General features: G+C 50.1%; 2 protein-coding genes across 8 annotated transcripts; one reads left to right on the top strand and one right to left on the bottom strand.

Moving 5' to 3' along the window:
- Window positions 1–15: 15 nt before the first annotated feature.
- c22h6orf136 (chromosome 22 C6orf136 homolog) lies at window positions 16–7,811 on the top strand. 5 transcript variants are annotated; one of them, XM_060044109.1, is made up of 8 exons: window positions 16–135; window positions 1,795–2,026; window positions 2,261–2,983; window positions 3,150–3,238; window positions 3,554–3,754; window positions 4,300–4,369; window positions 4,715–4,890; window positions 7,393–7,811. In XM_060044109.1, exons 2-7 carry the CDS (start codon window positions 1,928–1,930, stop codon window positions 4,856–4,858), a joined length of 1,326 nt encoding a protein of 441 aa, XP_059900092.1. In that variant the 5' UTR covers window positions 16–135; window positions 1,795–1,927; the 3' UTR covers window positions 4,859–4,890; window positions 7,393–7,811. The 5 variants fall into 5 exon arrangements, 4 of the variants coding, with proteins under 4 accessions (XP_059900092.1, XP_059900091.1, XP_059900093.1 ...); XM_060044108.1 differs by having other exon boundaries at window positions 35–442; XR_009524132.1 differs by having other exon boundaries at window positions 38–442; window positions 4,715–4,930.
- Window positions 7,812–7,933: 122 nt separating this feature from the next.
- Window positions 7,934–24,330, bottom strand: bag6l (BCL2 associated athanogene 6, like). 3 transcript variants are annotated; one of them, XM_060044092.1, is made up of 23 exons: window positions 23,759–24,330; window positions 23,516–23,633; window positions 23,024–23,247; window positions 21,893–21,964; window positions 21,652–21,774; window positions 19,692–19,867; window positions 19,181–19,310; window positions 18,520–18,723; window positions 17,677–17,920; window positions 17,542–17,592; window positions 16,974–17,399; window positions 16,490–16,773; window positions 15,681–15,924; window positions 14,377–14,546; window positions 14,180–14,233; window positions 13,690–13,792; window positions 12,781–12,905; window positions 12,423–12,560; window positions 11,640–11,711; window positions 11,100–11,318; window positions 10,604–10,711; window positions 9,168–9,314; window positions 7,934–8,689 (listed from the first exon to the last, which is right to left on the bottom strand). In XM_060044092.1, exons 1-23 carry the CDS (start codon window positions 23,837–23,839, stop codon window positions 8,594–8,596), a joined length of 3,609 nt encoding a protein of 1,202 aa, XP_059900075.1. In that variant the 5' UTR covers window positions 23,840–24,330; the 3' UTR covers window positions 7,934–8,593. The 3 variants fall into 3 exon arrangements, with proteins under 3 accessions (XP_059900075.1, XP_059900074.1, XP_059900073.1); XM_060044091.1 differs by having other exon boundaries at window positions 11,100–11,315; window positions 16,490–16,839; XM_060044090.1 differs by having other exon boundaries at window positions 16,490–16,839.
- Window positions 24,331–25,334: the final 1,004 nt, after the last annotated feature.

A 25,334-nucleotide genomic window follows, 5' to 3' on the forward strand; every position in this document is an offset into this window, starting at 1 on the left:
GCCTGCGCAGCGCCGCCTAGAGGGGTCATTAGTCTATTACATCCGACCGATATTTACCATGGAACTAACTATATGACCGAGCTAGCTAGACCTCCTCGGTTGATTTACTACACAACATTTTGGATATAAAGTAAGGTACGGTGGTTTTAACCCGGGTTCCTGCACGCTGTTGCGGTGCTTCTGGTTCTGGGGACGTGACCCCGGCGAATGGTTCACATATTTTTTCTTAAAAAGGAGACGCTGCCAGATCCAACGTCACTGTAAGCAGAGGGATATTTTTACGGTCACAAGAAAGTGTTTACATCTCCGTCTAATTCCTCATATTTCGGACCTTCTGAGTGTTTGAGTTGGGCAGTTTTGGGGGAACCTGCGCTTCGCTAACGTGAGGCGTGTGGACCTGGACAAGGGCACTGAAGAGGGGAATGACATCTGTCAATTTAATGTGGGTATACACAGACATACATGCAGTCTTAGCCATGCTTTCCTGTCATTATTGCCATGAATGTAGCATCGTTGCCTAGCAAAACATTTCTGAAGGGGACATGACATTGTGTGCTAGCTTTCATAGGGAACTTGTGCTAGCTTAGCCTGTGTGAGCTTGTGTTACTGGTCTGCTAACAACATGCGAGACCTTTTTAGCCTGTGTCAATGGTCTGCTAACAACATGTCAGACCTTTTGCCTGTGTCAATGGTCTGCTAACAACATGTCAGACCTTTAGCCTGTGTCAATGGTCTGCTAACAACATGTGAGACCTTTAGCCTGTGTCACTGGTCTGCTAACAACATGTGAGACCTTTAGCCTGTGTCACTGGTCTGCTAACAACATGCGAGACCTTAAGCTGTCACTGGTCTGCTAACAACATGCGAGACCTTTAGCCTGTGTCACTGGTCTGCTAGCAACATGCGAGACCTTTAGCCTGTGTCACTGGTCTGCTAACAACATGTGAGACCTTTAGCCTGTGTCACTGGTCTGCTAACAACATGTAAGACCTGTCACCTTACAGTCAGCTGTTTCTGGAGATCCCCTGTCACTCCCACTGCACTGGGGGAACATCCACAACTATCGCAGTGCACAGATATCTCCTCCTTTGGTGATCAATCAAGTGGATGAACAGGTTCAATTCCTTTTTTGTAGGAGTTGCACTATTTTTTTTAATCCTTGATTTGTCATTTCATTTAAATAATTACTAACGTTAATGCTATTAACGTTTCCCGCCTGCGAAGCATCTCAAAGCTGCAGCCCGCCGTGTTATCACGTGTCAAACCTTGTAGAATAGGTCTGTGTGGTTCACTGTGGGTTTGGCCCATTAATTATGAGCTTGTGGTCCTGCGTTGCCATTCACGTTCTGCTTGTCATGTGCTATTGGCATGATTGGTGGCGGTTTGAAGCCTCCACTCAAATGCAATAACGTTAGTTCGGTCTTTAATTAAGCAGAACACTCAGGACAACTGAATGGTCCTGCAATTCAGTCTTTCCGTAAATACCTATACCAGATTTTCTATTCAACAATAATATAATGTATATTTTCCAGGCGAACAAAAATAAGTAGTTTAAAAAAAGATGCAGGCATGCAGCGGGAATTAGCTGATTACATCTTACAGGAGAAACAAAACCGACAAAGTATGACAAAATATGATGAGAGTAGAGTTGTAAATGATCTACGGTTGCCCAGAGTAGGATAAGGAAGTAAGGATATCTTTGACCACGGTAGGGATGTGCTATCTATTTAGCGTTTTCTATTTTTTCAATTTCTGACCTCTCTGAGTCTCGCTTTCTTATTTGTGTCTTCCCAGGTCTCCAAGTCCAGTCCGATTGATGCGTTGCCAGTAGTAGTATCCAACAAGAACCACGCACTCCTCTCCTAGGTGGTCTGGCTGCTTTGTGTGGTGGTGATGTTCCATTGCTAATTGAGGTAGCCTGTGCTGAATGGCTGTGTGCAGAGGGGGTACGGCCTTCTGGGTGGGTTGTGTCAGGAGCAATGGCCCCCGACAGCCCATCACGAGTCGGCAGTGCAGCCTCCCACAGGTAGGTTTATGCCTGTTCATAGAACTGAACTTTTTATTTTTTTTGATTCTCATTATAGTGCTTGGCTTTACAGAATATATGATAGGTGTTGCACTATTTTACAGAATGTATGATAAGAACTGCTGATACTTTCTACAGTTCTACACGTATGACAATATCAGTTTAGAAATAAAAAATGCACATTTTGAAGTATACCTTATCATGTTTGGCAATCCTGTTTTGGATCGTCCCTAGGCGGTGGTGTGGCAGTGGGCTGGACAGACCCGACCCCTGAACAGCGCATCGCGGGCCCTCTCTCCCCCACACGCTCTGAGGTACCAGGCCGTCAAGCAGCCCCTCCTTCCCAACCCACTCCTCCCGGCCGGCCACCTCCACAAGACGAGCCGCCTGGAGGAGGAGTGGGAGGACTCGCTCAGCGTGTGTGTCCTGGTGCGAGCGCGGGAGCCCGGCGGCCCGCCCACCCTGGTGGAGATCCCCCTGTTCGGACGGGCGAGGCTGGGGGAGCTGCTCGCGGCAGGCGCCCCGAGGCCCAAGGAGCCCCCCTTCACGCTGACCACGGTGGACGGCCGCCGTGAGGATGACATTAGCCTGGTGGCGAGGGCGGGGCGCGCGGCCGGCGGCAAGGACGCGGCCGGCGTCCCCGAGCGCGAGCACAGCACCTTCCGGAACCTCTTCCGGGTGGAGAAGTGCCCGGCGCCCTTCGTGCACGGGTCCGTGTTCTACTGCTTCCACTGCCCGGGGACGGACCCGGCGGCGGTGGCCAGCTCGGCCGCGCCCGCCGGGCTGAAACGCAGGCGGGCGGTCGGACTGGGGGGGCGGCCCCTGGAGCACCCTCTGTCGCTGTCCAGCTTCCTGGGTGACCAGGTGGAGGGAGCCCAGGGGCAGGCGGATGGGGAGCGGGGCGACGAGGAGGAGGAGGAGAAGATGGCCTTGATGTATGAAAGACTTAGAATAGAGGTAAGAGTGCCATGGACGCTTTTGCATGGACACATTTGTTGCTGTTGCTACGATAATTTGGATTATACGCTTTGTTGAGCAGGTATTATTAGAGTGAGTATGGATCGTGTTGGATGTTCTGGCGGCTATTCCATGAAATGTAATATTGAGATGATTTGTGTTTCAGCTTCCAAACTTCTTCCGGAAGAGCCATGACTACACCATGTATTCCAGCGACCTAGAGTTTGTTAACGGACTTACCAACACCCACACCAGGTACACTTACCAACCTTCTATTATATTCTCATAATTCAGGATTGATTTCTGATTAACCCTTCCAAAAAATCACTGATAGTTTGCGAATTAAATGCCAGGCTATAGGTCGATATTCAATTTAATTTAGGGAATTATAAACCAATCGTAGCCTTGTGTTTTGCGCTAGGGAGTGATCATTGATGTATTGTATGAAAAACACCATAATTTTAACCCATAATGTCATATAATCCATTCCTAATAATACCTGATCCCATGGTGACGCCCCCGCCCCCCTAGTGGTGTGAGTAAGAACAGCGTCTGTGTTTGTGGCTGCAGAGGGCGCCTGCTGTACCAGCTGGTCCTCTCCCTGTGGCGGGTGCTCTGCCTGTTCTACTACGCAGAGGCCCGGCTGGAGGTGCTGAAGCTGACCAAGCACATGGAGGACGGCACCATCAAGGCGCGCTGGAGGGTCCACGGACTGCCCTTCCACAGCGTGTGTCTCCGCTTCTACCGGAAGGACATGTCCCAGCTATACAGGTGAGGATTAAGAACTGCAGAGCCCATTCCCAGTGGTAGATCCAGCACAGGTCTGTGTATCGTCATGTGACCTTCATCCATGCAGAGCAACCTTTTAGGCAATGCACTGCAAGGCAACTTCATTTATATAGTACTTTTCATCAACGAGGCAGACTCGAAGTGCTTCACATACAATAAAATGAAATAATAAAAGAAAATAGATAAGTAATAGAAAACAATGGCAAAGTAAAAAAAATGCATGCAATAAAATGAAATAATAAAAGAAAATAGATAAGTAATCGACAACAATGGCAAAGTAAAAAAGGGTCTGAGCAATCTTATAGAGTCTGAGCGACACCTGTGTTTGTCTATTAAGTCTATTTCCCAGAAGAAAGACAATAAATCAACGGTCACAGTGAAACTAGATGCATTACTTTAAAGCTGGAGCACACATTTGGCTATGGTTGACTTATCCTGATGCCATCCTCTTGCCTATTGGCTTTCCGTACACAATACACTGGTATTGGGTACACTGTTTTACAATTGTTCCTATTATGTAAACGCAGGTCATATGATGCATTCTCCACTTTCTACATTGGGCACGACGGACTCATCCGCTGTCACAAGGTTGAAAAGGTATGTGGACATCATTTAGCCATCGGTGAGATTGTGTCAATAAGATGCTACACTAAAGCGAGTTCCTTTGTGTTAAGGGGTTGATTCTTGGATGGGCTCCTTTTATTCTTGAGACATTCTAGTCCTTTATTCAGTATTTGATTTAGTCGCTGTACTTTAACAGACGCCCGCCAAGTGGGCCTTAAAACAAAGCACACTATCAATGTTGGAGTGACCTTCGCTGCTCGGCCCGGTTGTAAAACGTTACGAGTGCCTCATCCAACTTGACCATATTTGGGACAAGCTTCCTTAAAATGGCCGTTCATTCATTCGTTCATTCATAGTGGATCAATGTTCCGCCACCAGGTGATGGAGGCGCGGCCCCCACTGCTGCCCAAGCTCGGCACTCTGCTTGCGGGGGCCCTGGTGGCCCTGGGAGTGCAGGAGCACCGGCCCGCCCTCAACCTGCTGCCGCTCTTCTTCCTGTCCCGACGGCAGGGGCGGGACTGACCCCCGGAGGAGGGGAGGAGCGGGCGGCCATGGTGAGACTGCTGCGGGGTCAGGGGTCATTAAGAGGCCATGGTGAGACTGCTGCGGGGTCAGGGGTCGTTAAGAGGCTGAGGTCATCTGCTGTAGGGTCAGGGGTCGTTAAGAGGCTGAGGTCATCTGCTGTAGGGTCAGGGGTCGTTAAGAGGCTGAGGTCATCTGCTGTAGGGTCAGGGGTCGTTAAGAGAGAACCAAACCAATATCCCCTGCATCTCTGCTCCACAATCGGGAGGTGTTGCATTCAGCCTTCTGTTTGATTGACGGGTAATCTGTATTCCCCCAACCAATCAGGGAAGATGAGCTCGGAGTGGTTCAAAAATGTGAAACTGGAAAACTGATATTCTCACAGAAGAATTGAACCCACCAATACCTGACAGACTTAAATCTTTCCTACTGCACTATTTTGTGGCTGTTGGGGGGGTTAAATGTGGTGCTTTGGCAAGTACCATTTTTCTGTATGCAGTAGTCGTATACCTGCTTTTCTAGTATCATATATTTTCTAGAGCATATTTGAATTTGTAGCCAATATCAGTGGTACCCAATATCATATATATATATATTACATGTTACAGTGGATCCTTTATGACACAATGAGTTGAGGACAGAGCCCCAGCGGCTGCGCGTCCAGCTCCAGTCGGACAATAGGAAGATTCTCCATTGGATTATCTGTATGCAGACAATGACCAAATGGCCCCAGCTACACCTTTCACTGTAATACACACACATTTAGTGCTGGGGTTAAACTTTGCCGTATACTTTTGGTATTCTTTCAGTTGTATTTTGGACTGACTCCGTCGCTGTGCTGTATCAAGCCTCTGGTCTATATAAGTCAGTAAAGCTTTACTGATAAGCACTTTTTAAAGCACACCGTTACAAATTGCGTCAAATACACACACAGTAAAAGCAAATAAACAAATATACGCTGTTCAATAAAAACGCAGGACGATGGGAGACAGAGGAAACCGCAAACACCAGAAGACATGGACGGAGATCTACAAAGAGGCTGGTCTACAAAGATGACTGTATGATAGTCGCTTAAAATACAGGAGGATTGTTCCAGAGGGTCGGGGCTAAAACAGGGCAGGGGGGACAAATCCCTCTTAGGTTAGTGGGGGGAGCAAGGATCGGAGGTTCAGGGGGGAGGCTGAGATGTGAGGATGTGAGGGGTCCAGAAGTGGACTGAGTAACGAGCAGATCAGAGTTAACTGGAGGGGCGAGGTCATGCGTGCTTTTGTGTAATCCACAGGATCTAGTAGTGTGTTCTGATTGGACAGGAAGCCCATGGAGGATTGAAGGAACAGGGTAATGAGGGACCAGCTGTTCTCATTAGGAACCTGGCAGCGAGGCACGAGACGAGGGAATACAATGATACAGACGGGAGAACATGTGTGAATTAATGGTTCAAGATCTGTAGGAGGGGGGGTACGTCAGGATTCATAGCTGAATAGAATTTGACTGGACCAGCTCAGTAACATGACGGTCAAAGGCGAGACCTATATTCTGAACAGTAGAATAGATTTGTGACTGAAATGGACTGATGAATGAATTTACTGCAGTGGTAAAGTTATCTTTTCCAATTCAAAGACTCTTTTAATTTCAGTTAAGGTGGAGGAAATGAAAAGAAAAGCGTGCCTTGGTGTTGGCTGAGCGTTCAGGGAGGGACTGGTTCAAGTTATGGGGTTTGGCAGAGAGAGAGAGAGAGAGGTCTGTGTATCATCATGTGAGACATGGTGGAAGGGGATGATGGACCCATGACGTTGAGGCAGCATGTACAAAGAGAAGAGGCTTGGTTCAGGAGGAGGACTCGTGATTAGTTATGCAAAACATTTAGGCAAGACTCAAACCACTGCAACGCTGTAGCAGAGAGGCATCAAGTAAAGTCATGCAAACGATGGAATCCAACCCAAATTAAGCAAAATACTAACATAATATTCTTTGTCAGCATGCATAAGAATGTAATTGGTCGCTCTTAGTAAAGCGAAGTTGGTCCCTAACCATTCTTTGAAGGATGTTTGGTCAAAAGGGCAGCTTGAAGATTTATCTGTAATCTACCTGGGCTGGTTTGAGAGAAGGTTATTTTGAGGAGTGCCTTTACATTGGCAACTTTGAAAGTCAGGTACTGAGGAAGTGAGAGAGTCGTAGATAATGGGGCGCAGGCATGAACCTCAGACAGGAAGGATATTTAGCGAGAACAGTTTCACAGCGACTGAAGGAGGGCCTCATACAGGCTCCAGTGTTTGGGACCTGCAGGGAGACCGCAGCAGAGCCAAGCCCGTTAATCATACTGAACAGGAACCGTGGGTGGGGTTTACTATTAATCAGGCCAGAAAAGTCTGCAGCTCACTCGCGCTTGATGAGGTCGAGTATGAGCAAAAGCTCCATCACAGGGAGGGGGTGCACTTGCACTTCAAGTTAGGTTTTCCATCTGTGTTAGGCCCTCAATTGTTGTCCGATGTTTGATTTTCACCTCTGCCTTCTCCTCTACCCTGTGTTTCAAGGTGGAGAGCCAGGTGCCTGATGTAGACCCCCTGGGGGAGAGGACCTCCTCCAGGTCCCTGATGTAGACCCCCTGGGGGAGAGGACCTCCTCCAGGACCCTCGCTCAGCAGCATGGACGTGGCACTACGTGATTCCAGAGATTACCGCTTTATTTGCTGCATACTCAATGAGGTTTTTGGTGAAACATGCTTGATAGTAATGGAGAAATGACCATTATTTCACTGTATTTAAACTTTCACACAAACCAGTTCTCCTGGTAGTTAGTGCTTCAAAGCATGCCATATTTCCATAGCAATACGTCGGTAAATATGCTGTTAGGTCTACAGCAAGTCCATCCATGTTCTAAGAGTAATGTTAGCCAAGGCATTGAGACCTATGTTAATCCTGGTTGTGTGAATAAAATAAGTGTTTAACTATGATCAGTCTATGATGTGTCACAATTGTTTCTAATGTAATAAGTCGCAATTAATTATGCATTTCAGGCATCACCAGATAGACTGCAGTCATTGTCTTCAGAAGGCATGGGTCTAAAACATGAAACAATGATTTGGAACTTTATTTTAAGAGCACTATTCACAAGTGCAGACTATGCATTCATGGTTGATAAAAAATAAAATCAAACGTGAAAGATTCTGCTGTGCTTGTTGAAAATAAAAGGAGCATTAGCATTAAAGACAGGTGCGTCCAGTGGCACCGTTACATCATGCTAGAATAGTTCTGACCCTCCAAAGATTCATGGCTCTACTCAATTAATTCATGGATCTACTCAATTAAAAATGGACACCAACATGAGGGTCATCTTTTAGCTTACTAAAAAATACAAAGAGCATATTGTGATGTGCATCGCCGTGATACAGTAAAGAGCGATTAAGCAATATAAATGTTACATGGCGAGCAACACAGATTGCTTGACATGGAAATTAACAGAACTATGGCAATCATGTCACAGTTACCATATACAATTTGTGCTAATTTACAATTAAATCTTACACGTATATTATACAATGAACATTTGCCACGTAGGATGGAATGATACGTTTTTCAAAAACACTGGTTTAAAGAATCAACCCACTGCTAACATTAAGCTAAACAAATAGCGTCTGATACACTGTCCCGCACTGTTCACTGCTCCTCTTTGGCGAGATCTCTGCTCTGAGTCTTCGTGTGTGGTGGATTAAGACGCCATGGAGGATCCACAGCGTCAATCCTCCAATGAGAACGCCTGGTTGGTGTTGGGGAACCGCTGAGAGCTGTAGTCGGGGTCTTCCCTCACTCGCTCCTTGAGGTCACATTTCACCTGGTGGGAAGAAAAGGAAACACGAAGGTCACGTCGGCTGGCTGTCGCTTCAATTCTAGCAGGTTTCAACATCTCATGTGTGTCGGACTGCACCTTTAAACCCTCCTCCCTTCCCAGCTACGGTGGCCTGTAGAGGCCACTGCGGTGCCAGTAGGGACCTCCAAAATCATTGTCTACAGCCGCATTGGCTAGGCCAAGTGGTGGAATAGATGTATGAATTGTATTTAGCTATTACGTCGTAGCTTACAAGTAAAATGGCGAATATGATTGTTAAAAATGAAAAGATTGGGGAAGAGGGATCCAGAGGGTCGGTGCTAAAACAGGGCAGGAGGGACAAACCCCATTAGGGTAGTGAGCGAGGGAATGAGATGAGATAAGATGCGAGTGGTCCATCAGTGGACTGAGGAACGAGGGGACCCGAGTTAACTGCGGGCGAGGTCATGCATGCTGGTGGTGTGTAACCAACAGGTGGCGGTACCTGCTCTGTGTACGCCTCCTGCAGCTCCGGCGTCTCCAGCTCCCCCTGCAGGCTGTTGGGCGCCGTGACGGGCCGGGCCCCCGCGGAGCGGGCCGCTCGGCTCACCGCGTCGGACAGGGACAGGTGGGGCCCCTCCCCCTGGGAGGTCTGACCGGGGCGGAACACAACACACTCTTACTGTGGGGGCACTCTGCAGGGCGTGAGGCTGCACACGCTGCCTGAAGGGCCCTGCTAGCGTTCCCCGTCACGGGGGTGGGCGTATGGATGGACAGTTGCTCGCCTATGGTTTTTTTGTGCTGCCTGAAGACTGAATATCAATGCCTTACATTTGTTGTAATTGTAAATAGTCTTGATGCAAACACAAATAAATTGAGACTTATAACTCGATAGCGTGTTAAGTATGAGACTAAGACCGAGATGAGTAGGAGTCAAGATTGACACACACACACACACATGCACGCAGGCACGCAGAATCTTATACCAGCAACTGTCATCGCTGAGGAACACGGATATAAAGACAGATCAGGGAGACCTCTTTCGTAGTTCTACCAGAAAGACAAGATTTTTTTCCATCGACGGTTGAACAATCAGGTTCAACCCACAACATCACGATCGTTGAAAGACGAGCCTTCATCCGAGCAGATATCAGTTTGAACAGGGAGGGTTCAGCGATGTGACCACGCCGGCCCGGCCCAGCGGGTACCACGCTCTAGCCTCAGTGCTTGTCCTCGCAGTGACGGATGTTGGATTTCAGCGTGTTTCTAAGCAGTTGGTATAGACTCTGCGTCGTCGTGGTTAGGGTTGCCGCGGTATACGGTATTACCGGTGTTACCGGCGTTGAGGCCAACACAGATTACTCTGTGTTGCACACCGGCAACACAGTTGAGAGTTTTTTTTTTAGTATTAAAAAAATTCTGTAAAAATGAATAATATAATTATAATTAAGAAAATTAAAATGTGTAGAATAGGCCACAGTTCTGCTCTGTGCGGAAGAGAATTGGCGCGCCGAGAATTGGCACGCTTCCTTACAAGACCAGTAACCATAGCAACGCCGGTAAACAAACCCCGCGAAGCCTAATCCCTACGAGAGCTCCCCGCGCTACGGCCATCCGGAGGCGCACAGAGCTTTTGGCCGTGATATTATATATACAATTATATTATACTATTATATATAGAACGTTATAAGACGCTGTCACCGAGTGTGAGAGGAGAGTTGACGGAGAAGATGGCGGTTGACCTAGTTTCGAGTTTATACCGTTTATACTCGGTAATACCGGTGTTGACACGAGTTTATTACTCGGTGTGAAAATGTCCACACCACGGCAACCCTATTCGTGGTGGCGTCCTCTGTCTGGGGAACTCCATGGTACTGTACTGGTTCTCTCTCTGAGACGGGCGTCGGCGTCGGACCGACGTGCGGCGGGCTGGGGGCTCACCTTCCTCCTCTTGGCGGGCATTCCGTGGAGGTAGGCGTCGGACAGCGGCGGCTGCGCTTTGATCTTCCTCTGAGACAGCATGTCGTGCCTGATGATGGGCACCCACTCCTGAAACAGACCCCCATGGCTCAGTTACAGAGCCCCTCACCGGGACAAGGGGCTGACCGCGGTCAGGGAGAAGCAGACGGCGCGGCGTGGACGTAAGGTCTAGTCGCATTCGATAATGTCATGCAGCCCGTCTTATTGATAGGGATCTGTTTGATCAAACCTTTGGGGACCGCCTGGTTTGAAGTCCATATTAGTACGATTAAATAACAATACGTTTTCCACGACTCCTGCTAGTCTTGACTATGCAGTGTTCACAAATGTTTAAGGCACTCACGCTAGAACTATACCATCAACTCACTAACGATGATTAAAAATACACCATCAACTCTCTACACCCTCCCCTACCAGATCCCATCTGGGCCCTGCAGATCCTGGGGGCTGTCCTTACCGGGGGCACGCCAGCGGCCCAGGGCTCCACGTCCGGTCCGGGCCGGTCCCGTCCTGCCAGGACCGGCACCGGGATGTCCCCGCCCATCACCAGCACCCTGCGGGACGGCGCCCGCTCCCCGGGGGGCGGCGCCGGGGCGTCCCGGCTGCCCTCCGCCACCACGGCCATGGCCTCCTCCCCCGGGGTGGAGGAGGGCGGAGAGAGGCCCTCCTCCATCTGCTGAGGGGACAGGGGGAGACACGGGACGGGTCAGAGAGACAGGGGGGAGACACGAGACAGGGGGGGAGACACGGAGACACGGGACAGGGGGGAGGGACAGGGGGGAGACACGGGACAGGTCAGAGAGACAGGGGAGTGACACGGGACAGGTCAGAGTACGGCAATCAACGTATCTCACCGTGTCTCAGGTTCCACTGAATCATTTGGAAACAAAAGCCATTACATTTGTGTCTCAATGTTATTCTGATGCCCTGTCCCGCCCCGAACCCTTAGCCCTACACCTCCGGGTTCAATGGGAGAGGTCCACCCAGAGAGCCCTACCTCCACACCGCTGAGGTTCTGCGGGGGGGCGGCTGCTGCCTCACACATCGGGGCGGAGCTGGTCGGGTCATTCTGACGACGAAGAGCAAAGACAAGAAAGTGGACGATGGAAACTGTATGCACTATATGTACTCAGGTTCGTTGAGAAAGAATACCACCCACACACACACACACACACTTTTTTAATGCCACTTGAAAGGAAATTTAACACAATAAACACTAGTGGAAAAATGTATTTGAACATATTTCCACTATCAGTAGGCTTTTTGGACAGAAACAAAAATGACCTCTTGCGCAACTGAACGACGTGCATCTGAGTCACGGCCGCAAAACAAATGTTTTGTTGGTTCTGCTCTCGTGATTGCGCAACAATACTGCTATATAAAAAATGTTAACTATTCTTTTTTAGATTTGAGGCTAATTACAATCATAAAATCCTACTTACCATGTGTAAACATTTTTAAGACTTTTGAAAGATGGATTTATGACTTTTTAATGCTATTTAAGGCCTTATTTTTCGATTTATGAATTTAAGACTTTTTAAGGATCCGCGGGAACCCTGTAACAATCAGGTTCAACCCACGACCTCACGATCGTTGAAAGACGAGCCTTCACCAGATCTGATACCAGTTTGAACAGGGAGGGTTGAGCGATGTGACCGCGCCGGCCCGGCCCAGCGGGTACCACGCTCTCAGCGCACACGACACGGCCCCTGTACCAGTGGCCATGGGCCCACGTGGGGCCACGGCCCCGGTAGCGGGCGCGGCCGTCCCTGGGTCTTACCTGCCGGGGGCGGACGACGTAGTGCTGGATGTGCTGCTCCGTCACAGGGTTGTGCTCCAGGATGACCTGCAGCCTCATGGACATCATGCTGGTCAGCCAGTTGACCAGGCTGGGGTTGACCTCGGCCGACATGGTTCTCTGTACCCACATGGAAAGGGGGGGGGGGGGGGCAATCTTAATCCTCATTGCTTCTCAAAGAACACAGAGAAACATACACAGGGCGATCCGGTGGTGGCGCCATGTTCGGCTTTCTTAACAACATTTCAAAATAAAAGCGACTGAATCCCTAATCTTTGGGTGGCTTTGTGTGCGTGTGGGGGGGGGGGGGGGGGGGGGGGGGGGCCGGGGGAGCACTCACAATGCGGTGGTTGATGACGGCGGTCAGCGCTCTCTGCTCCCCGTTCAGGCAGTACAGGTTGAGGGCCAGGCACTCAAACAGGCCCTGGGTGCACTGCAGCAGCAGGCGGGGCCCGAAGGTTTGGTCTGAGGACGGACACACACACACACACACACACACACACACACACACACACACTCAGAAATCCAACCTCAGTCTATTCTGGATACTACTGCTTCATTCACTATTAAACAGTGAAGAAACCTGTTGCCCCATTGCTAAACAAAATCAGCAATTCCATTCATCGTTAGTTGAAAGGGTTGGATTACGTTACTCAACACAGGTTTTCTCTTAACCAAAACCAGTGGATATCGCGTGTGTTGATGGTAGCTAATGGCTTATGAGTGGATCTATCTGAAGTGGGTCGCCAATGTCCAAGTTCATTACGGAATTCAACTGTAGCATTCTTCCTACAAACGCTTTAGACATCAATAGGTAAAGGGAGCTGATTCATGTCTTTAAATGTGCCATCATTGGTGTCAAACGGTGGCTGTTAGTCTTAAGCGGTCCAGTAGGGGAGTGCAGTCACCCTTTAAGAAGCGCACACCTGCAGGTGTAGGTAACACAAATAGACTGCAAAACATCTTGTGCTCTGCTAATGGGGAAGAAGCGGCCACACCAGAATGTTCTTACTTTCTGCCAGCGTGACTATTTATATTCTCTTCATAGGGCGGACCAACAACCAACACTTGGCTCGCTGTCGTCTGGACAAACATCGCCCCATTTTGAACTGAATGAATGCATTAACTCACTACCTCACAGCAATGGCCCGCCCGCTGACAGTGACAGTAGCCCGCCTACTGACTGCTGCTGCTACCAGTCGTACCAAAGGAGAGCTCTCCGCCGGCCTTCAGGCGGCCGGATCCTTACCGTTGCAGCGCAGGATGTGCACGGCCATGCGCGTGAACTGCTGTCTGAGGAAGGACATGTTGGTCTGGATGACGTCCACTCCGTCGCGCACCGCTACGGTGGCCTGGCGCACAACAAAGACCACGACAACGACACCAGTGACACAGGGTTTAAATTGTTGATTGTTAAATTGAATTGTTCGGGGCGATGCGCCCTTTTGTGGTGACTTGAGAGATCGTCACAATCACAGCCTGCATGTGCGTGCAGTTTGTGATTTTGATGATCCCTCAAGTCAACACAAAATGGGGTATCTCCAACAAAAACCCCCATGATGCATTCTGATGTACAATGTCTGAAGTGCGTGATTATTCAGAGAGTCAATATTGGCAAGTGAACTAGTAGGACTTAAGGGACTAAGCATCTGTGACCCATCACCGGTACAGACCAGCCTATGGTTGGTTTGTAGTGGTGATGGGTACACTGGTGCACGAGTGTGAGGGGTCAGCCTTACAAAGCTCTCCACGATGTATTCCTCCAGGCCGTTGATCAGCTCCTCCGCCGCCGTCTGCAACAGAAGACCACACCACATCATGTTAAGACCCCTCCCACGCTGCGGACATGTCCGTCACTCATCCCCCCGGACCCTCCTCCCCACCCCCCCCCATCATCCACACGCCCCCCCCCCCCCCCCCCCCCCCGGCCCCTCACGGTGATGTTGGCGTCGGTGGGCGGGCGGCCCTGGAGGCAGTGCTGGGTGAAGAAGGCGTTGAGCTGGGGCTGGATGCGGCTCAGCGGCTGAGCGTTGCCGTGCAGCAGCAGCACCATGTCCACCATGGAGAAGCTCTGGCACACCAGGGACAGCAGGTCCCCGAAGAAGCCTGAGGACCAGGGGCCGCAGAGGGGGGGTCAGAGGGGGGGTCAGAGGGGGGGTCAGAGGGCGGCTGACGCAGTCCCCCTACACTACATGGACACGTAGACTGCTAAGGGCAGATTAGAGCATCGGTGGAGGAATAGAAGTCGTCCCTACGTGGAGGTATGGTGAGCTTGGTAATGTATAATAAATGAACACTGGTTTACCCGAAGTTAACATATCAGAACAATCCCCAACCATGTTTCTAAAGCATACGGTGTCAGAGCCCACTGTCAAAACGGACGTTTGAGAAATGACGTGTGTACCGCTTTAAGGCCCGGCCCGCGTGGTAGAGAGTCCGTTCAGAAAGGCAACTTGAGAAAAATGCATCCAAATTGTAATTTCAGATATATATATACTTGAAATTTGGCTGCATGGAATCTACTCTTTGTAGCCATATATTACAGCCGAGCCAACGTGCTCTTACACAATGTTAGCGCTGTTTAAACATCGGAGATATGCATACGTTTCACTTTAAAATGTATATCTCTGCCGTCTTTAGCCTTATTGTTATGAATAGTCCCACAGTCACCTGGTACATGTGTGCCGAGTTGGCAGCTTTTAGCTGCTCCGGCACCAGATCTGTTGGAGTGTGGGTGATTTGTCAAGTTGTAGCCATTGTATTAAGTCTTAATGATCTGACCATATGGGTTGCACATTGAAAGTTGTTCTTCATGACGAATGGGGCAGGTATAACAAGTTTCATGCATATTGCACTTTCCTGGTGGAAATGGCAGCCAGTTGAGTATTTTTCACTTAAAGTGCTTATTATAGCGCAACCTATAGCTAATTCTGGTCCATCCTTGTCAAACCCAACTCATTTTAGTTGAACGAGTCACGAATTTATTTATACAATTAATATACTTTTGCCCATGTTGTTTTTGAGATATGGCCGAATTTGTCTGTAAAGAAATAATAATACTTACCGAGACAATAGGGTTCATACTTTTTTCATAGGACCCCTAATAAAATAATAAAATTAATATAATACACCCAAAAATGATTCATCAGTGCCATATGCCACCTGTGACACAGCATTGCTTCACCGGGGCGTCACCACTTCATGACCTCATCATGTAGCACACCCCCCCGCCCCACTCACCGACGGCGTCCCCGGAGCCGGGCGTGAACAGGTTGCTGGTCTGGGACAGCCTCTGGATGAAGTGGGCGATGCTCTCGCCCGTGCCCTGCTGGGCCCCCAGGGAGCCCATCATGGTGGACAGCACGCCCTGGACGATCCCGGTGAACAGCTCGGGGCTCAGGGTGTCCCCCACGCCGCCAGGGGCCGGGGCCGGGGGGGCGCCCGGGGCCGGGGGGGCCGGGGGGCCGGCGGACGCTGAGGAGGGCTGGGGGAAGGACCCGGTCCACATTGATCAGACTTTAGTTTGGGCAGGGACTTTGGTTCTCTTCAGAAATAGAAAATTGTTGTAGATAACTGGCTAGAAATGATTCAGGACTTTGTTCAATTAGTCAAGAGATTCAGGACATGGAAAGGTTCACTTTTCTGCTCAGATTGACATATGATTTATTATATTGCAAGATGGACAAAATGTAACATGTATTTGCTAAAGTAAGGGTGTGGTTTGTGAAGTGGGTCGATGTCCTGGAAAGTCCCATTGAGATTAAAAACCTTTTTCGAAAAAATTGGTTTTTAAAAAATAAGTACCGGTAAAAAAAAAACAGGGCAGCCACGATTTGATGATATCACATCATAACCAAATGTAATGCCTTATATACAATATTGAGTGGACCATCCCTCCAGGAGAAGACCTATATCAGTTTTACTGGGAGTAGTTCCAGTATAACTGATTAAGTAATGGTTATTAACTAGATGATGACCTTGCTACAGATTGGGGTGAAATGAAGTCACTCCTGCTGCCTGGTGAAACACAGCCGGGGGTGGTAACTCACATGCATGAAGTCCGACATGCCCTGGAAGAAGCTGCCGGGCATGCCGGGCAGGGTGACGGTGATGGCCGGGGCCCCGCCCGCGACCCCCGCCGGGCCCCCCAGCAGGGAGCCCAGCAGCTGGGCCAGATGGCCCTCGGGGAGCCCTTCAGCTGGGGGCCGGGCGGAGGAGGTGGAGGAGCTGCTGCTGCTGCTGGAGGAGGAGGAGGAGGTGGTGTGGCCCGACAGGTTGGCAGAGGGAGGCGGAGGAGGAGGAGGAGGAGCCGGGGTGGAGGCGAAGGAGGGATCTGATAAAGAGGTGGAGAAGGAGTAGGAGTGGGAGTGGGAAGAGGAGAAGGGGGACGCTGGGTCGCCTATCGGGGCGGTCGGGAGCAGACGTGAATAGCGGTTATTCCACGGTGAGGCGCTCTGCCGAGGGGACCCGTGCTGGGAGACGCCCTCGGCTAGAGGCCGTTTAAACACGAGGACGGGACGCTGCCCCACTCACTTGTCTGCCCCGGGAGCAGGAACTGTCCCACCAGGCCGCTGATCATCTGGCTGAGAGGGGAGGGGCCCAGGGTCTGCTGGGCCCCTGGCTGAGGCCCTGCCGCCCCGGGGGCCGCCGGCCTCAGGTTGATGGTGGCCCCGCGGGTCCCCAGGGGCTGGGGGCCCTGCGGGGCGAAGGCGGGCCGGGTGATCACCACGCGGGCTTGCGTGGGCAGCGGGGGCTGCTGGGGCGCGGCGGTCCCCTCGGGGCCGGGCGCGGCGGCGGTGGCGGGCGGCGGGGCCCCGGGCGTGGCCCCCGGGTGCATGTGAGCGGGGTGGCCCCCCGCGGCCGCCGCCGCCGCCATGGCGGCCGCCTGGTGGGAGATCTGCTGCACGATGGCCTGCATGAACTCTGGGGGCAGCCCCGGGATGTGGATGGGTGTGGCCCCTGAACGAACACACACACACACACACACACACACACAGGTTTACTTTCAATCGCATTATTAGCGCTGCGTTGGATTCCCAGCATCGTGCGCTTGGTGGTAAACAGAACTTAAAGAGGTGCATCTCCGTGGGAGGGGGCTTACCGGGCTGACCAGCGGCCCCGGTGGCCTGTCCCGCCCCGCCAGCAGAGTCCCCTGGAGAACACAAGAGTGAGCGGTGAGCAGAGAGCTCTGCAGAACCCCCCCCCCCCAGTGAGCGGGGAACAGAGGGGGACCTACCGTCGATGTTCATCTGCATCATGACCACAGGCTCCAGGGTCTGGTGGGTGATTCGGATCACCCGGGGACCCCCTTGCCCCGCCCCCCCCCCCGGCATCTGGTTGGTGGTGGCGTTTGGCTGGGGGGGCGGGGCCTGGCCGGGGCCCTGCTGCTCTGATTGGCCGGCGGTGTGCGGGGGCTGCGCCTGCCCTTCTGCTGCGGGGCGTCCGTTAGACGTCATGGTCACGGTGGTCCCCAGGTTGATCTAGGAGAGGGCATGAGTCACGCTGGCTTGAAGAGGGTCCCTTAAGGCTCCGCGGGGAGAGAGATAAGGCCTAGTGCTGATCGCAGCGAGCCGGGTTCGATCCCTGCGTGTGGTCCTTTGCTGTATGTCCTTCCCCCCCCCCCCCCCCTCTCTCTCCCCCATACCTTCCTGTCCATCTCACTCTATAATAAAACGATTGAAAGTGGAGGGACCCTCTCAAAGGTCTGGGGTTCCCCTAACCCTACCCCCCTGAATACAGCTCGAGCCCTGCGGTTTACAGGGAATCTTTGATAAAGCCTTTACTTTCTCCCTCTTTTTTAACGAGTTAGTAGCTCTTATCAGATCCAACACATACCATATCAATAATTATTGTTATTTACCCTTACCCACGGTTAATCGTCTATGGAAGTCTAATGCAAGGGATAATAATAATGGAATTGGAATGGTTTTACAGGTAACCAACTCCTACACATGAAATAGAAACGTGAAAAGCTGATGGATCCTGATCCTTCCTGGGAGAAATGGTGATATTATATTTCTGCTATAGCCCCCCCACCCCCACCCCCACCCCCGCAATACAATCACACAGGAGAACCTACTGGGATGGGCATGTGAGGCAGGCCCGCCTGCAGGAGCACAGGAGAGGCGTAATGGGCCATGGGCCGAACCACATAGAGATGCCGCGGGGGGTTGGTGGTGAGGTTGCAGCGCAGATCGCCGAGGGCAATCAAGCTGTTGCCAAGGAGACGCAGGGTGTCTCCGACCCCGTTGAGCGTCCGCTGGTCCTCCTCCCGCTCGCGCATCTGGAAGAAAAAGGTCTGGATCTAAGAGGAGACCTTTAGCTGCTAACCAACAGGTGATTGCCCCGTCTCCCGGAGACCTTCCTCCTCTGTGCACGCCCACTCCTCCACCGGGGGCAGTGTGGTTCAATTGGAGGATTTATTTCCAATAAGCTGAGATGGAGGTTGATGAAAGGAACATGTATTGTATTGGTCATGTGAAACACATGGACTACGTTAGCCATCAGCCAATCTGGAGCGGACAAAGTACGACAAGTGATGAGTTAGCCTACAAGTGAGCTGTATGACGCTTTGGTGGGGCATCCTGTTCCTAGCTCCCTTGGGGTCCGGCTACCTACCTAGAGGAGTCCACACCACCCGAGGGGGAAGCAGGGGTCGGCCCTGAGACAGGGGGCGGTCCCGAGACAGACAGGGGCCGGTCCCGAGACCGACAGGCTGAAAACACAAAAGGCGTCCTCACGTTGTTGTTGTAGTCGGCCAGCGTGGCCGTCCCCAGGATGGAGTGGGTCCTCTCGATGAACGGCCGCAGCCGCTCCTCCACCCGCCTCACCTCCGACAGCACCTCCACAAACTCTGCGGGGCTCGGGTGGCTGGAGGCACGGGGAGAGAAGACAATCCCGTTTGAGGTCTGCTCTCCCACGTCCCTCCCCAAATGCTCAGCACGCTCCCTCGGACACACACTGAGGAGGACTACTGGGTTTGTTTTCTGTTCTAACAGAACGTCACCCGATTGGTCCTCCTCGCGATGCCTCAAGGTGGAAGGAGACTGGGCTCTCACTCGGTCTTCCCTGCTCATGTCAGCATGTGCATTCAGTACACGAAAGGAAAAAGGGGGAACACAAACCAAAGGCCATGTGTGACTAGTACTGATAATACCCAAAGCGCAGCAGATTTGATCCCTTCCATGGTCGTGGCCCTGTGGACCTTCTGTAACGAGGTTCAAACTGAGGGAGGAGTTATATCTGGCTTACTTGGAGCCCGGCGGGGCTGGAGCCTCTGTTTGGGTGGAGGAGGTGGAGGAGGATGAGGGTGGAGCCGGGGCAGGCAGAGTGGTGGTGTCCATGGGCTGGGAGGGGGTCGCCCCGGCCCCGGGGGAGGGCTGGGACGGATCCGTCTCGGGTGCAGGGGCCGGGTCACTGGGCGGACCCTACACAAACATGTGGAAGGATGAAGGGACTCACAGAACCAACACACAACTGTCTCACATCTAGCCGAGCCAAACTTCATACTGTATTTACCATTGGCTGTACGCAAGGAAAATTACCTAAGGTGGAAATGATATCCGATGGATAATGTTACAAATGAAACCACCATCGAGAAGAGCACGCAAAGGTCGAACCGCAAAGTCACAACTCCTCTCTGTTTTGGCACCGCAGTGGGGGAAGGAGATCCCTGCCGATGTCCGGACCGCAGAATCCCTCAACAGCGTCCGCAAGAGACTCAAGACTCACTTGTGCAGAGATCACCTGGGGCCTCGTTTATAAAGGTCACGAAAATGTTGCGGAAACAACGTTATGATTTACGGAAAAAATCCAACTGTATCACTTAAGTTTCATTAATTAGCCTGATACATGTATATATATATGTAGGCCTACATTAGATTAGCCTACAGGCTATAGTAATGAATTATCCTTTTGGCAGAAGGCCTATAAATAATGCTTATTCTGTTCTCTACTTCGGTAAGAATCACTTCTATTTCACAATGTGCAAATCTTGTTTTTCTTGGGCGTAGGCGTATCTATTTTCCCGTGTCATGATAGGTCACTAAAGGCTCCTTATATACTAGGATAAGAGACTATTCATTAGTTTATCAATAGATTTTTTTGATTAGCATTGCCCTTTTAAGGACTATTGGACTATGGGCCGTTCTTGGGACGAGCATGGCGCTTGTGCACGCTCGTTCACGCACGCAAGATTGAACGTACGTTGGTATTTATAACGAGAAGGTTTTAATTGGTTGTGGGTACGCAGATTCTGAGGACTGGACATACGCAATAGTACACCCAATAGGATTAGGGAGTGTTTTTAAATGAGGCCCCTGGACTCTACACAGCCTGCCTCCTGCCCCCCTATCGCCCCTTCTCCTCCCTTACTCTCATAAATAACCCACCAATAACGCACTTATTGCATGTTTGTACGTCCTGGCACTTAATGTTCCTGCTTCCTGTATGTTGAACATCCTGGCTCTTTAAAATAGCACTTAGCATTGTATAGCAACTTATCCCAGCTATTTCTGTTGTATACAGGGAATGGGATTACCTAGACATTCTAAGTGCTTGGCACTTGTTAATATGACCATCCTTACTGTACCAAAGGTTATATATTGTTGTTTCTCTTTCTTCTGACGAATATACTTATTGGGGTTCGCCTTGGATAAAAGTGTCTGCTAAATGCCCTAAATGTAAATCTAAATGATTTGTGTCCAACTGTTGTTTTAATCAGCTCAATTGTTACGATGAATAGCAAGTCATAGAATGATTTAAGTCATTTTTTATATTGCAAAGTGGGCTCACAAATTATCCCATAGGTCTGGAATGTGGCCAGGAATGCGTAAGTCTTCACACTTTACTTGCAATGTTGCCAAATGCATTCCTCACCGTGACTCAGTCATTTTGTCAACAGATTTCACTATTGAAGGCGCCTTGAAACACGGTGATCTCTATATTTATTCTAATTATGGTGTACATGCCTCATAGCCCTTTCAAAGCATGCATTCCTCTCGATGCCTCTTCATTTATAGCTCTTATTAATATAGTGTTTAAATATTGTTCATATATTATATTGCTAATACTTTGTTAATATTACGCTACTATCGTGCTGCTTTAAGTCTTTTATGCACCAAGCCCACCAAGCAATCTTCCTTGCATGTACAAATCTTGGAGCCAGATGACAGTGGTTGAGTGAGGGCATGGTGCGGCGCTGCAGTCCTACCTCCAGCCTGCCGATCAGAGCCTGGGCGTCCCTCAGCATGTTCTCCGCCAGCTGGAGCCGCATCCTGGGCTCGCTCTGGACCGACTGGTCCATGTTGATGTGGACGTCTACCGACCCGTTGCTCTGCAGGGAAACAGGTTGTTCAAGGGTTTGATCCAATGTGGACCGAGAAGAACAGACACTGCAGGCAGTGATCCGGTAATCACTGAGGGCCTGATGTTTAGGAACAGTCGTCAGTCACCCCGGTGTTGGTGCTGACCCGGGACGCCCTCCCGGCCTCGCCGACGCCAGCCATCATCTGCTGGACGGACATCTGGGCAGCAACAAATCCTCCATTAAACACTATTCTTAAACAGAAAATATGCTGCTATTCCCATTTTACATAGTTGGGATCACGTTGACGAATATGATGTTTGACTTTAAGTTTACATTTACATGTAGGGCATTCAGCAGACGCCTTTGTTCAGTGACTTACAACGGTTCATAACCACATTCACACACTGACATGTAGACAGCCAGCTTGTAGGGAGCAGTAAGGGTTAGATGTCTCGCTCAGGGAGAGCTCGACGACCAAACTAGGAGGGTTCAGGGATCGAACCAGCAACCTTCCGGTTACAAATCAACCCAGTCTACCTCCTGAGCTAAACCAACAAGTTTGCACAGCATTCCGCAAGAGCCAGTCAACCTAAAACTGTTTTTATTTGTTTTTAACGTTGCCATTTGTCTTATTGATTGTCAACATAGAATCTATGCCATTTTATCACTGTTACTGAAATAAGTCCCCAATTTAGAGAAAATAAATGATCTAGTCCTTTGTGATCGCCATTATTCCCAAAACACTTTGTAATCGCTCCACTCTGCTGAACGCAGGTGATGTTCTTTTCGTGACGTCTGAGGGCCTTTTCCGAGGAACTCAAACGTCCGGACCAAGGGGTTGTGGATGTGTGGACTCTGTCTGGGAGCAGTTGATTGAGGTGTCAGAGAGAAAGCAGAGCCTTTCTAACACTTATACAACACTCCGGTGAGTGGGGTTGGTGAAGCTCCGTCTGAGCAGCGGTTTATTTAATGTACGCGTCAGAGTTAGGGTTAGGATTCCTGGACACCGCTACCTATATTATATCGCTGCGGTGTGTGACGCATTTCATATACAACTTTGCTCATTATAACGCTCATACACAACAACGTCACTAAAAAAGTATCATAAATATACCGTGGGCCGTAGCCATGGGGATAACATTCCCCCTCGACATTTTGTTTTATCTCATAGTGTAAGCATGTGGCAATGTAATGTAAGCATGGGGAGATCATTCCAACCCACACTGGTACTTTCAAGGTGGGCAGGCTGGAATAGAAGGGCAGCTTTCATCCTCACCTGTATCTGCTGAGGATCCATGATGTTGACGGGGAGATTGAAGGTCCCCAGCATTACGTAGCTGTTCCCGTTGCGGTCATGAGGTATGCCCTGCGTTGTGGTGGAGGAGTGGCTGGTGCTGGGCCCTGTATCACCCCCTGTAGACGACCCCGCACCCCCGGAGCCGGAGGAGCCCGGCTGGGGCGGCGCCCGCTCCACCAGATGAATCACTTTCCCATCCACGTCTGAGGGGCAATTTGAGATGGGTTGGAAAAACAGCCACTAGCCGTTGTCCTTTAACTCTGTAATTTTTCTCTTACAAGCCACTATGGAATGCGTCAGATATTTGTTCGAGGACGACCAAACACAAAAAACATTACTCAGCCCATCAGAAAACAAGAGACTGCCCTTGCTCTTAAGCTTGATTTTAGGATTATATTACTCTTTAATACTTAGTATTCAAAGTAGCACTAAGATAAGCAGGTATATAATTAGCGTGTAAATCTTACTTACTGTAATCAATCAAGGTTCTCTCATCTTGCAACACCCTTCCTTGGTAGATCAGCCTCTGTTTATCGACCGGGATCTCGACAGATGTGGCAATGTGTTCCTTAAACTCTCTCACTGTCAACTGATGGCACAGACGGGTGGGGGTCAATAAATACACACAACACCTCCACACAACGACGCGGACCTCAGTGCACAGTTGCAACTCTACTTCCGAAACACAAATGTCACAATGTAAAATTGTATTACCTCGCCCTTGACTTTGTAGCTCCTGCTCTGAGAGTCCAGCGTCTTGACCGTGACCTCGATGGAGGCGCTAGACTCTGCCATGGTCCCTGATCGATGATCACAGGTCCGATAGACGTGGTACGGTGGTAAAGAATGGCTTCACCGATCAAGCTCCTGACCCACTCGTTAAAGCTCCGTAGTGGATCTCTCCGTGCTAAACACAGTCCCCCTTTACCAGAGTCCGTCTGTCCGTTAGTCCTGAATCCGAAGCGTGCGGTGGTGATGCCTTATTATTGCTGTTAGCCTGCCGGTGGAGGTTGTTATTGTTGTTGTTAGCTTGATGGCTAGCTAGCTAGCTATCGTGAGCTAATCCCAATTAGTGGGAGGCAAACAAAGCTAACTAGCTACGGCTTATCTCCACTGGAAAATGTTTTAGTCTTAAAGATGTGAAAATAAGTTCGTTTTATAAGTTGTCACAAAGCGTCTCGCCTGAAAAGCATTGATTTAATATGCTAACGAGAGGAAATGAAACAGTCTTTCCCTGGCAGGCTCCCCTGTGCGCCGCCACTAAGCAGTGTGAGGACCCAGAATACATTGTTACGTCCAGTTCAAATGCCTGAGCGCTTTTTGTGCTGTAAGAAAATAATTTGTGGACAAACTTTGTAAGTCTTCGCCTACAAGTTTCTACCACTCAACACAAATTCCATTACACTTATTGGAATTAGAATATATACCTTTATTTGTGGATTTTAATTTAATGATGAATGGTGAATCATTTAGGTTAGGATGATTTTTGTTTGACTATCATTAGGTAGACCTAATGATAAAAAATAAAAAAGATAATTGTATTGTTATGGATGTAAATTTAAGGTTAGGGTGATTGCTGTTCGACTATAAGAAGAGGAGAAGGGATCACTGATCTTGCTGTTTATCCATAATAACCAAAATAACTGTTGACAAAGTGTGTCAACTTAGGGGATGGGCCTGCATCTCATGTTCTCCAGGAACAACTTAGAATGTAAGAAAAATATTTTAGGTTGACTGCTTTTAAGTTCAAGTTCACGTTCTTTAATTTGTCAAATGCACAACAAACATGCAGCAAGAAGTCCTTGCTGGCAGTGAGATCCCAGTGTTCTCAGCTCTCCTCGAAAGTGCAGGTACTAAGTAGAGAGTATAACATCCATAGAGGTGGCTGAGTATCCTGGAGTCCATGCCCAACCTCCTCAGCCTTCAGAGGAAGAAGAGTCGTTGTCGCACTGCCCTGACGATGATGCCAGTGTGATGGGACCAGGCCAGGTCCTCCTGACGCTGCTGACTAGAGACGGGACCAGGCCAGGTCCTCCTGACGCTGCTGACTAGACGGGACCCGGCCAGGTCCTCCTGACGCTGCTGACTAGACGGGACCCGGCCAGGTCCTCCTGACGCTGCTGACTAGAGACGGGACCCGGCCAGGTCCTCCTGACGCTGCTGACTAGAGACGGGACCAGGACAGGTCCTCCTGACGCTGCTGACTAGAGACGGGACCAGGCCAGGTCCGCCAGACGCTGCTGACTAGAGACGGGACCAGGACAGGTCCTCCTGACGCTGCTGACTAGAG

The sequence above is a fragment of the Gadus macrocephalus genome, chromosome 22, assembly GCF_031168955.1.
Source record: "Gadus macrocephalus chromosome 22, ASM3116895v1".
NCBI classification, from domain to species: Eukaryota; Metazoa; Chordata; class Actinopteri; order Gadiformes; family Gadidae; genus Gadus; species Gadus macrocephalus.

Coding starts and splice junctions, on each gene's coding strand:
- c22h6orf136 (XM_060044109.1), top strand. CDS start 1,928: ATGGCTGTGTGCAGAGGGGGTACGGCCTTCTGGGTGGGTTGTGTCAGG. Junction 2,027..2,260: donor GGCAGTGCAGCCTCCCACAG/GTAGGTTTATGC, acceptor GATCGTCCCTAG/GCGGTGGTGTGGCAGTGGGC. Junction 4,370..4,714: donor GCTGTCACAAGGTTGAAAAG/GTATGTGGACAT, acceptor TTCCGCCACCAG/GTGATGGAGGCGCGGCCCCC.
- bag6l (XM_060044090.1), bottom strand. CDS start 23,839: ATGGCAGAGTCTAGCGCCTCCATCGAGGTCACGGTCAAGACGCTGGAC. Junction 19,868..21,651: donor CTCTGATCGGCAGGCTGGAG/GTAGGACTGCAG, acceptor ATGTTTGTGTAG/GGTCCGCCCAGTGACCCGGC. Junction 13,793..14,179: donor AATACATCGTGGAGAGCTTT/GTAAGGCTGACC, acceptor GTTGTGCGCCAG/GCCACCGTAGCGGTGCGCGA.